Raw genomic sequence first — 13052 nt, forward strand, 5'->3', positions numbered from 1 at the left:
CGGTCTTCATGTCAAAAGGAATTGGTAATTTTTTCACAATTACATTTTTTGTGTATCCGCATATTTTTCAGCACTTTTATCAACGTTGCAGTCAAATGCGAGTATAACACTAAACGCAGGATCAATTCTAGCCATCACATTTGCATACAGCAAGTCTTTTTTAAAAATTTTGCCGATTTTCACTTTCCTCACTGGAATACTGTGCTGGTTGAACATTTTCAGGAGGGACTTTACGCAGGTTGAGTTTGCAGCATGCACATAGTATCCTGTTTTTTCTAAGATTAATTTGTTTGACATTGTCGTCATTGGTCATGTAGATTCTGGTAAATCCACAACAACCGGACACTTGATCTACAAATGTGGTGGTATTGACAGGAGAACCATTGAAAAGTTTGAAAAGGAAGCCCAAGAAGTAAGTTGCTAATTTTATCTATTGAAATTATTATTTAAAAAGAAGAATATCTTTCTAGAGAGGTTATGAAGGAAGCAAAAAAAAAATTAGTGTTGTTTTTCTGTGTATTTTTTTTCTGACTGTCCAAGAATCTCATATCTTTCTGTGGAATAAAAGGCAGTTTTTGTTTGTACTTGGAGCTTGTGAAACCAAAATTGATTTTGCTGGGCAATTAACCCCCCAAAACAAATGCAGATAATGACAACTAATGTTTATTATTTCAGTCTTTTTAATTTTCTTTAAGCTTTATCTTTGTTGCATAAAGTTTTTTTTGATATTATTGCTTTTGAATGGCTTTTGAAATCAAGTTTATATAAAACAACCTTCATAAATAAATATAATGCTCTTATACATAAAAATTGGACATGAATGTATTAGCCAAATAGAGCCAACAATCAGAACAACGGCAATCAGAACAATTCCCCCTCTTCCCAATTTTCATAAATTGATGCCACTGCTTTTCCTATTATTTCTTCATAATCTCCAGTCTTCTATTGCATTTAAAAAAACCTTTAAATCTGTTTTCGCGTCTTTTAATCTTTTTATTCTCCTATTGTGTAATCTAAACCTTTAATCACAAGTATGAGGGATCATGAGCAGCAGCCAGTCTAGCATCCATGACAAGTTCTGTCTGACAATTAAATGTTTGTCTTTACTTAGGTTTGAACAAAATTCTTGCCAAAATGGTAACTTTTCCTTAAGAATGGTTCTTCAATGAAATTTGTCATTGAAAAAGGTTAGTTAAGAGATTCGAAAATGAAACTTGGTAGTAATATTTATGTGTTTAGGGAGGGTTCGTTTTAAAAAACTGCTCCACGAGATTCCACTTGCCTCTCCACCATTGTACAAGCAAATAAATGACAATACTAGTTGCAAAAGAAAATAAAAAGCCAATGATATTGTACATTCCAGTATGATATCATGGTTAGGTCTATAAAAATAGCCTAGAATGCTCTGCAGTTTTTTACAAGGTTCATGCTTATCTCAAGAAACAATAGCACAACTTCAATGAGGCCTATTAGATCTCTCCTCCCTCCCATTCAAAAATTGAGTAATTTATAATGTTTATAACTTCTTACGGCAAACTTCTTATGTATTGAGTAAACTTGGAATCACTACTAAAAGTTGATTCTGTTTCTAAATAAATAAAAAAGAACCTTTTTAAACTGCAAGTAAGGAGCAACATTAAAACTTCAAACGACCGGAAATTATTTTTTATATGAAAGGGGTTGTCCCCTCCTAAACGCCCCATTCTTTACGCTAAAGTTTGACTCTTTCTCACAAATCTACAAAAAAAAAACTAGTGTAAAGGAGGGGACAACCCCTTTTATATTGGAATAATATCTGTTCATTTTAAGTTTTAACGTTGCCCCTTACACTGTAGTTAAAAAAGACTTGTTTTTATTATGTAATTTCTAACGTTAATTTCTAGCATAATAAAGCCTCTCAGATATCAGATCATTGTTATTTATTTATATTTGCTGTCTTAGTATATAAGATTGTATTTGCCTATTGACTCAACTTGCTTATCATTTACTACCTAATAGTTTTGCTTATCTGCTAAAGCTAGCGATAAAGTTTTTTTCGTTGTCTTGTTTTTTTGTGGTCCTGCTGGACAATGATGTACTCCTGAAGCTTCATGTATGCAAATAGGAGAAACGAAAATGCTACAGACGTTCAAATATTGGAAATACAACAAAATAAAATGGAATTTCAATTGAATCTAAATGTGGTTCATTTTCCAGTGAAATTTAGGGAACAAGGGTATTTTATTTAATCTGAAGTATTTATAAAATTATGATGACCAGCTCAATCTGATAGTTAATAGAAGGTTAGACCTACTACTAATTTCCTCAATTGACTGCTTAAAGACTGCAATGTCTTCAACAATCTTGAACAAGGGCTATTGCCAGTTTGCAATGAAAACCCATTTGGTCCTAAAAAGTAGGTCAGTAGTTCTCTATCCTTTGAGATGTAATTAAAGAAATTTTGCTAATACTCACTTCTTTGTAAAAGAACACTATTTTGAATCCAGTTGCCTTTTCTGATGGATTCTAAGAATTTTTTTAATATATAACTTTCATTTTGTTTCTCTTTTCTTCACTTTTATCCTGTTCAACCCTCCTCAAACGTTTCGAAAGTCAAATTTCATTTCGAAATAGAGTCGATTTTTGACCCTTGCCTATATTGTTGCAGTAAATTTTTTTTTTAGATTCATTCTACCAATAAAATAGTTTTCCTGAAGCTGACTCCATCAAGTCTATACTCGTGGACACATATTTTCAAAGATTTAACGCCTGCAGTAGAAAATTTTAAAGGTCCAGAGAAGTTTTATATTACGTTTTATTGTTGATAATGATGTTGCCTTAAAAGCTACCTAAATGAAATTTTCAGTCAGGGAACCAAGTTATATTGATAAAATATACTTCATATATAAGCATTAACAGTAATGAATAGTAGAACTTAACAGAGGATTAACAGCATTGGTTTTTGTGATGCTTCATTAATTGGAAACTTAATTTTAATTGATTGGAAAATACTAATTTTCCATCAATTTTCAGGCTTATTGTGCTGTCCTGATTGTTGCTGCTGGTGTTGGTGAATTCGAAGCGGGTATCTCTAAGAACGGTCAGACACGTGAACATGCTCTGCTTGCCTACACCTTGGTGTCAAACAACTTATTGTTGGCGTTAACAAGATGGATTCTACTGAACCTCCTTTCAGTGAGGCTCGTTTTGAGGAAATCAAAAAGGAAGTCTCGGCTTACATCAAGAAAATTGGTTACAATCGAGCTGCCGTTGCTTTCGTACCAATTTCTGGATGGCATGGTGACAATATGCTGGAGGCCTCTGACAGGTTCCCATGGTACAAGGGATGGAACATTGAACGTAAAGAGGGTAAAGCTGACGGTAAGACCCTTTTGGATGCTCTTGATGCTATTTTGCCTCCAAGTCGCCCAACTGAGAAGCCCCTACGTCTTCCACTCCAAGACGTTTACAAGATTGGAGGTATTGGAACAGTACCCGTTGGCCGAGTTGAAACTGGTATCATTAAGCCAGGTATGATAGTCGCATTTGCCCCAGCCAATATAACCACTGAAGTCAAATCTGTCGAAATGCACCACGAATCCCTTGAACAGGCATCTCCTGGTGATAACGTTGGTTTCAATGTCAAAAATGTTTCTGTTAAAGAACTCCGTTGTGGCTACGTTGCCTCAGATTCAAAGAACAATCCAGCCAGAGGCTCTCAGGATTTCTTTGCTCAGGTATCTATTTTAACTTCCTAGATTTTTCTTAGAATATATACGTTTTAATGATTGGCAACACATTAAATCATCCTTAGTACAAAAAGAATTAATATTTTTGACGGAGCTGCAGGGAAATACCAGCAGCGCGCGCTAAATAAAGACTTGAGAACATTCTACCCTTCTGGACATTTCATATCTACACTTTTGAAAAATTAACCAGTAAATAACAATCAGATTATTAATGATAACCACTTCGATAAGTGGTTTTCAGTCTATATATTTTTTTTTACCTCAGTTCCTCATAATATTTGTTAATATTACAGTTCCCAAAATTTTATAAAACAATACCAAAACAAATTTTTAGTACTAAAAATTTATTGCGACAAATTCTTACAAAGATGAATATCAATTTTATGTTGTTGTCTCTTAATGGGATGGCTCGTGTTTGCCTTTTAGCGCAAGTTTTATTGATTCTTGGCGTTACACAAAGTTAGCAATCCTTAAAAGCTGGTTCAGACTAAACATTATATTCTTATGTCATGATAGTCAAAGCTGAATAAGATACATTCGGAAAATTTTGATTTCAGGAGTTTTCTTTCTCTTTACTTAATTAAAATTTGTCATTTTCTTCGTGGATAGATGAATCCTGTACCCATACATATTTTGTAAAATCAAGATCATAAAATAATTCTGAAAATGAAGTAGCATTCCAAGTGTTCAGTAAATTCATTTTTGATTGCTTCAATTTTACCTTGGGCAAATAAATTTATAGGTTGAAAATTGTCATAACTTATTTTTTCCAAATTTGTCTTCCATTACCGTTTTTATGGTACAACTGACATGTAGCGATCGCAATTTCTGTCGGTCCCGGTTGTTAGTTAGGGTACTTCAAGATAAGCTAGGACGATGAAATTTGGCCGGCGTATCAGGGACCAGACAAGATTAAATTAGAAATAGTCGTTTTGCTGATTCGACCATGGGGGGGGGGAGTGGGGGGACGGTTAATTCGAATAAATGAATTATTTTTTTACTTCCGAACGAGTGATCGGATCTTCATGAAATATGATATTTAGAAGGACCTCTTGTCTCAGAGCTCTTATTTTAAATCCCGACTGGATCCTGGGACATTTGGGGGAGTTGGAAAGTCTAAACAGGAAATATCGGAAAACACATGGAGTATAGAGATCGGGATGAAATTTGGTAGGAAGAATAAGCTCATGTCCTAGATACGTCATTGACATAACCAGACCGGGTCCGCTCTCTTTGGGGGAGTTGATTAAATTAGAAATAGTCGCTTCCCCGACTAATATCCTAGGGATACGTTATTGACATAACCAGACCGCATCCGCTCTCCTTGGGGGAGGAGATTAAATTAGAAACAGGCGCTTACCCGAGTTGATCATCTGTGGGGGAGTGGAAGGACGGTTAATTCGGAAATATTAGAAAAAACGAGGTATTTTTAACTTTCGAACGGGTTATCGGATCTTAATGAAATTTGATGTTTAGAATGACCTCGTGTCTCAGAGCGATATGATATTTAGAAGGACCTCTTGTCTCAGAGCTCTTATTTTAAATCACGACTGGATCCGGGGACATTTGGGGGAGTTGAAGGGGAAAACAGGAAATCTCGGAAAACGCTTGGAGTGTAGATCGGGGTGAAACTTGGTGGGAAGAATAAGCTCATGTCCTAGATACGTCATTGACATAACCAGACCGGATCCGCTCTCCTTGGGGGAGGAGATTAAATTAGAAACAGACGCTTTCCCGATTTGATCATCTGTGGGGGAGTGGAAGGACGGTTAATTCGGAAGTATTAGAAAAAAATGAGTTATTTATAACTTACGAACGGGATATCGGATATTGATGAAATTAAATGTTTAGAATGACCTCGTGTCCCAGAGCTCTTATTTTAAATCCCGACCGGATCCGGTGACATTGGGGGGAGTTGGAGGGGACCGGAAATCTTGGAAAACGCTTAACGAGTGGAGAAATCGTAATGAAACTTAATGGGAAGAAGCTCTAGGCTCTTCCGACCTCGTCACAAGTGCAATATGAGTTCTTGGCTCTTGTTTATGAATGCTTTCACTATCTTTTTGAAATTTTGAATGGATTTGTCACCCTTGCAGTGATTTATTCAAAAAACTTTTTTTTTTAGTAATATCCACAAAGTATGTAAGTATAATAATTAAATTATAATCCCTAAGTGGATCTGCGTCTTAGTTTGTGATTCTTCTTTGAGTAAAATCGGGATTTCTTCTTTAAGTTCAAGTACCCTCTGAATAACTGTACGAGATAGCCAGGATACTTCACAATAGTACAAAAGGGAGGTGGAAGCAGCTCTCATGTCTTATCACAGCTTTTCAAATAACCTAACTTTTAATTGGTCATTTTTTTCATGTAGTCTTAACTGACGGTGCTAAATAAAAATGAAAATTCAGTTTCTCATTCCTTTTTTACACTTACGAGTTGATCTATGGAGTGTGCATTTGTCCAGAGAACATCAGATGTTTTCGTTTTAATTAATGTCTGAAGTGTAAGCTTGGTGTCGTGACTGCACAAAGCCCAAAGCAAATATTTCACAATATTCCGTTCTCAATGAAAATCTTGATTACATTAAAAATTTCACTGAATGTCTCTGTCAAAGGCAGATTTGCAAAATAATGTTACTTGTTATATTGTTCTCCAACGTATCGAACATTTAGTGTCTGGCTGTATCAGCTGCTTCATATTCTTCATAAGGTGAATTTTGAAGTGCATCCCAGAAACCAATTGATCCCGACATTCTTCTGATATATCGTCTATATATAATAGCTGCTGGCGAAACTAATGGTTCTCTTATGGTATGTTGATTTTTCATAACTTAAAATGGGCTGGTAAGTTTAATAATATTCTGTATGGCTAAATAGTTTTAATTTCATTTATTTTTTTTCTGGCTAATATTCGTGCCTCCCGAGGGATATCTCCAATTTTATCATTCTTTTTTATTTCTCCCCTCACCCTCCAGAAAAATACTGTTTTTCCACTGTTTTAACCAGACCACAAAAATACTGGCCAGTTTTTGTGGTCTGGTTATAGTATTCCTTTTTTATTGCTACACTCCATTTATCTCTGACAGTCTATTCCTTGGCATCACTTGTCATAAAGTGTTGATAAAAAATGCCCACGAATGCCTTCAATAGTATGTGATGTGCGTTTTAATAATAATATTATACTGCAATAACAAGGCTTTTTCCTCTATAAAAATTTACCTGTACTGAATAACTTGTCAATACTGTTCTTGAAAGAGTTGGTAGTCAGCCATAAGCACTTTTTGAGGGTATGGTAGTCAGCCATAAGCACTTTGACTACTAGGTTTAAGGAGGCCTACCCTCCAACTTAATTGAAAATGTTTTGTTTTTTTAGCTTAAAGTTGTGTAAGGTAAAGTTCAGTAAGATACTCATGGAGGAGTCTATAGGAGATAGCTTTCTCAGTCGTTCACAGTAGGAGAGGCCTCCTGGTTTTGGTACAGATTTTGCTGCTTTTCGCTGTATCTTAAGTGCATCAATTTCTTTTTGAAGGTGAGGTATTATTGTCATGTGACCATATTCATGACCGTTTAAGGTGAAATTTCTTCGAACAAGTCCAACTACTATTGAAGCTTTGCCCGCGATGGACTCAAAGTGGATGGTGAATTTTAGTTCACTGTTCATTATTGCTCCGAGGTCTACTTAAAAGATGTTTTTGGTATTAGACTGGTGTTAAAGCTATAGGTTGACTTGAAATTCTGTGGTCCAAGGCAGAGGCGGGAGCTTTTGTTTGTGTTTTAACTCCATTTCCCTCGGCCTCATCCCATCGGCTATCTTCTTCAAGTAGGTCTGCAATTCTGGAATATCATTTAGGCATTTGATAGGTTTATATCGGTTTAAGCTTTGTATCGTCATCATAGTGTGATATTGTCAGACAAGGTCGTTTGCAGAAAGATTAAAGAGCAGGTGCCCAATGACGCTGCCTTGTGGAATATCGTTAGGTACTTTGTCATGTGGCCATCTACTTACACCCTCTTGAGTTCTGCCTGCCGGAAAATTCATTAACCAGCCAAGGGCTTTGCCTGCAATTCCAAGGTTTCTTAACTTATGAAGGAGCTTAGACTAAGAAACTTTATCGATGTGTTTACTAATATCAAGGTTTATTGCGTCGACTTGCATGCCTTTGTCGAGGTTTAGTCTCCAGGTGTTAGTGAATACAAGTAGCTGGGATTCAGCTGACCTATATCTTGGAATCCATATTGACTTTTGTTGATTAACTTTTTGTTTGGAAGATATTCTAGTTATCTCTGCATTGATGGACTCTAGGATTTAACACGTATTTTGCATCATGTCCAACTCTCAAACGTCAGTGAGAACTCGTGGTCTCTGCTGAAACCATTAAATGTAAACACTAAAAGCTTTTTTTTTCTATGTTTGAAGAAAGAGAGAGACAGTATTAAAAGGAAAATACTAAGCAACAAATGGGTTTGTTCAATGCCTATTTTTAGCTTTTTAGGGTAAACAAAGAGGGAAAACCACGATCATTCATAGATCTTCAGTCTTTATCAACAGTTGTAATATTATGGTAATTCCTTTTTCTTATGTGATCTAATGGTTTTCTTTCGTAGGTGGTAAACTGAATTGAAAGTTGTATTTTCCTTTCTTACTTCAATGATCCAAAGTATGTTTTTATTTCAATAGTTTTTGTGCCTCAAATTCGAAGGTCAAATCTTAGTTATTAACTTCATCATATTTCTCTTCTAGGTTATTGTTTTGAACCACCCTGGTCAGATCTCAAACGGTTACATTCCTGTCTTGGACTGCCACACCGCTCACATTGCTTGCAAGTTTGCTGAGATCAAAGAGAAATGTGACAGACGTACTGGCAAAACAACTGAAGCTGAACCAAAATTCATCAAGTCAGGTGAAGCGGCTATGATCACTTTGGTACCTTCCAAGCCGTTGTGTGTTGAAGCCTTTCCCGACTTCCCACCTCTCGGTAAGATATTTCTTTCTGATGTTAGTGTTGTAGTTAATTGGTGATTTTTTGCCAAATTTTTATTAAGTAATATGATAAAAATAGTTCAAGTCTCTGAAGTAAACGGTGACCTTTAGTATTCATAATTTGAAAAAGTAACTACAATTCACTCAGGTCAATTCAGTCAATTCACTGTTGATAGCCTGAACGCAAAATTGTCTTTGATTTAGTTCGATATCCTCCTTGACATTCTCTGAAGTGTCACATTAACCAACATGGCTTTTTTGGATGTATCCAGGACCGAATATTCTCCCTTTCCCAATGATAAACTCTGTATGCAAAAAATGGAAAAATTGCATGAATCCCTGACCCAGTTAGCTGTAGGGGTTTGGCATCCATGGAGGCACAGTTTAGATTTGGACTATTTTGAACAAAATAATCTTTTTTGAAAAATTTTCAGTCATTGTTAGGTAGATGGTATTTAAAAAGGGCAAGTTGGGGGGAGGGAGGTTGGCTTCCCCTGAAGATGTTGCATGTCAAAGCAGCCACAGTCGCAAATAGTTGCAACAAGTTGGCAGAATAATTTGTCATAATAGCAGCTAGAGGTAGTCCCACCTGAAGTGACAGCAGTACTAGTGACCCTGAAAGTTTCAAGTTAATACCCAGACCTGTTCCTAAGATATTGCACAAACATCCTTTTTATAGCACTTGGTATTAACCAAGTGACATATAGCAATCGCCAATTCTGTCGGTCTGTCTGTCGGTCCCGGTTAGGCACTTCCAGGGAAGCTAGGATAAAATGAAGTATTTTTAACTTATGAGCGGGTGATTGGATCTTAATGAAATTTGATGTTTGGAATGATATTGTGTCTCAGAGCTCTTATTTTAAATCCCGACCAGATCTGATGACACTGGGGGGAGTTGGAGGGGGGAAACCTAAAGTCCCGGTTTTGCTACTTTAGGCACTTCCAGGTAAGCTAGGACGATGAAATTTGGCAAGCGTATCAGGGACCGGGCCAGGTTAAATTAGAAATAGTCGTTTTCCCGATTTGACCATCTGGGGGGGGGGGAGTGGGGGCCCGGTTAATTTGGAAAATTAGAAAAAATGAAGTATTTTTGACTCATGAGCGAGTGATTGGACCTTAATGAAATTTGATATTTTGAATGATATTGTGTCTCAGAGCTCTTATTTTAAATCCCGGCCAGATCTGATGACATTGGGGGGAGTTGGGGGAAACCTAAAATCTTGGAAAACACTTCGAGTGGAGGGATCGGGATGAAACTTGATGGGAAAAATAAGCGCAAGTCCCAGATACATGATTGACATAATCAGAACTGATTCGCTCTCTTTGGGGTAGTTGGGGGGGGGGGGAGTAATTCTTAAAAATTAGAAAAAATGAGGTATTTTCAACTTACGAACGGGTGATCGGATCTCAATGAAATTTGATGTTTAGAAGGATATCGTGTCTTAAAGCTTTTATTTTAAATCCCGACCGGATCTGGTGACGGGGGCCGAGGGGGAAACCTAAAACTTGGAAAACACTTAGAGTGGAGGGATCGGGATGAATATTGGTGGAAAAAAACACGAGTCCTAGATACATGATTGACACAACCAGAACGGATCCGCTCTCTTTGGGGTAGTTGGGGGGGGGGGGTTAATTCCGAAAAATTAGAAAAAATGAGGTGTTTTTAACTTACGAACGGGTGATTGGATCTCCATGAAATTTGATATTTAGAAGGATATCGTGTCTCAAAGATCTTATTTTAAATCCTGACCGGATCTGGTGACATTGGGGGAAGTTTGGGGTGGGGAAACCTAAAATGATGGAAAACGCTTAGATTGGAGGGATTGGGATGAAACTTGGTTGGAAAAATAAGCAGAAGTCTTGCATATGTGATTTAGATAATTGGAACGGATCTGCTCAATTGGGAGGGGGGGGGTGATTCTGAAAAATAAGAAAAAATGACGCATTTTTAACTTACGGAGGAGTGATCAGATCTTCATGAAACTTCATATTTAGAAGGACCTCGTAACTCAGATATCTTATTCTAAATCTCAACCGGATCAAGCGTAATTGGGGGGGGGGGCAGTTGGGGGGACCGGAAATCTTAGAAAATACTTAGAAAAAATAAGCGGTGAGATCAAGATGAAACTGGGTGGGAAGAATAGAATCCTGTCTAAGATACTTGACTGACATAACTGGACCGGATCTGCTCTCTTTGGTGGAATCGGGGGGGGGGGGGGGTAATTTTGAAAATTGAGGTATTTGTAACTTACGAAAGGCTGACCAGATCTTAATGAAATTTGATATTTAGAAGGATCTTGTGCTTTAAAGTTCTAATTTCAAATTCCGACCAGATCCTGTGACATTCGGGGGAGTTGGAGGGGGAAACCGGAATTCTTGGAAAACATGAGAATTGGGGTATTTTTATCTACGAATAGATGATCGGATCGTAATAAAATTTGATTTTTATAAGGAATTCATGTCTCAGAGCTCTTATTTCAAATCCCGACCAGATCTTTTGACATTGGAGGGAGTTGGAGGGGGAAAATCTTGGAAAAACACTTGGAGTGGAGGAATCGGGATGAAGCTTGGTGGATAGAATAAGCAAATGTCCTTGATACGTGATTGACAGAATCGTACTGGATTCGCTTTCTTTGGGGGAGTTGGGGGGAGGGGTTCAGCGATTTGGCGAGTTCGGTGCTTCTGGACGTGCTAGGGCGATGAAAATTGGTAGGCGTGTCAGGGAGCTGCACAATTTGACTTGATAAAGTCGTTTTCCCAGATTCGATCATCTGGGGGGCAAAAGGGAGAGGAAAAATTAGAAAAAATTAGGTATTTATAACTTACGAGTGGGTGATCGGATCTTAATGAATTTTGATATTTAGAAGGACTTTGTGACTCAGATCTCTTATTTTAAATCTTGACCGGCATTAAGCCTCTTATTTTCCTTTTTAAATCAATCTATTGATCCATAGAATTTTGTTAGAGCTCATACCATATGATCTCTTGGCTCTTAGCTCTTCTTGTCTCGTCACAAGTGCCATATGAGCTCTTGGCTCTTGTTATCTAGGTCATATGAAAAATTTTGAATAATTGTTTAGTTTTAATATAGATTGTGTATTAGTAACTTAAATACATGAGAGCCGGAATTAAGGTAGGATAAGCTTGTTTTGGTGTTACTTGGTTGTTCTACATTTGCTTATTTTTTCATAGGCATATATTTTGGGGGTGGTACCTAACACGGGGATACCATGGGGAATTTATGGTAGGGATGCCACTTGCCTGGGTAGAGAATTTAAAGTGCCGAAACCCTATAGGCAAGTGTGTATTCTCCTGATGAGCCCTTGTGTTGGGTTGTTGCCTCTGAATTATTTGTCTTTGCTGTTTTTATTGTCTGGTATACGACGATTTATCCTTATTGACAACACGACTGCCTGTCCATGGATTATTCTTTATGGTTGATTGTGTATGGCTATGCTGTTTGACCTATGTGATTGTATGGATGAGTAGGGTTAGGCCTCATTCAAGTGCTGATCTATATTAATCACTAATGTAGGAAAACAGTCTTCCTTTTCTCCTTCTGTCTTCCTTTTTTCTTTTTTTTTTTGTGTTTGTGCTGTTGCATTGGTGATTTCTCTTTTCATTATATATTTGTGTGTGTGTGTGTTTCTGTGCGTATGTATCTGTTTGTATGTGATGAACATTCATTTTCTTTAGCTGATAAATGTGAATAAATGATATCTCCGTTCTGACTAAATGTTCTGCTTTCAGGGGAATTTACTGGAGACTATCAAAAATTGTCAAACAAATTAATCTTAGAAAAAAGAGGATACTATGTGCATGCTGCAAATTCAACCTGCGTAAAGTCCCTCCTGAAAATGTTCAACCAGCACAGTATTCCAGTGAGGAAAGTGAAAATCGGCAAAATTTTTAAAAAAGACTTGCTGTATGTAAATGTGATGGCTAGAATTGATCCTGCGTTTAGTGTTATACTCGCATTTGACTCCAACGTTGATAAAAGTGCCGAAAAATATGCGGATACACAAAAAATGTAATTGTGAAAAAATTACCTATTCCTTTTGACATGAGGACCGATTACTGCCCAGATGTAGAGCCGTGTTGGCTGTGTGGATCAACGATGCACCTTGGAATGCTATCTTTGAAACAACAGAAGAAGAATATGAAAATGTGCCCTTGCTGGTGGTGTAGTCATATACGATGACCAGAGATTGAACGGTATTTTTTTTTTATACTTTTATTACTCTAAACGTTCGACATGGATGCAAAAACTCAGCCTATAAACTTTTATTTTAATGCACAAATAATTATTTTACTGTAAATTGAAACTAGACCTTTTTCATTAAA

General features: G+C 36.9%; 1 protein-coding gene across 3 annotated transcripts in view; it reads left to right on the forward strand.

Moving 5' to 3' along the window:
• LOC136035384 (elongation factor 1-alpha-like) overlaps positions 1-13052 on the forward strand; it is a 23737-nt gene continuing 10685 nt past the window's right edge. Inside the window, exons 1-4 of one of the 3 annotated variants that reach the window (XM_065717156.1) lie at positions 1-24; positions 3013-3716; positions 8469-8703; positions 12459-12923. In XM_065717156.1, coding sequence (XP_065573228.1) covers positions 3150-3716; positions 8469-8703; positions 12459-12742 — 1086 coding nt within the window. In that variant the 5' untranslated portion in view covers positions 1-24; positions 3013-3149 and the 3' untranslated portion in view covers positions 12743-12923. The other 2 variants (XM_065717155.1, XM_065717157.1) reach the window with 2 other exon arrangements.

The sequence above is a fragment of the Artemia franciscana genome, chromosome 14 (genome assembly GCF_032884065.1).
Source record: "Artemia franciscana chromosome 14, ASM3288406v1, whole genome shotgun sequence".
NCBI classification, from domain to species: Eukaryota; Metazoa; Arthropoda; class Branchiopoda; order Anostraca; family Artemiidae; genus Artemia; species Artemia franciscana.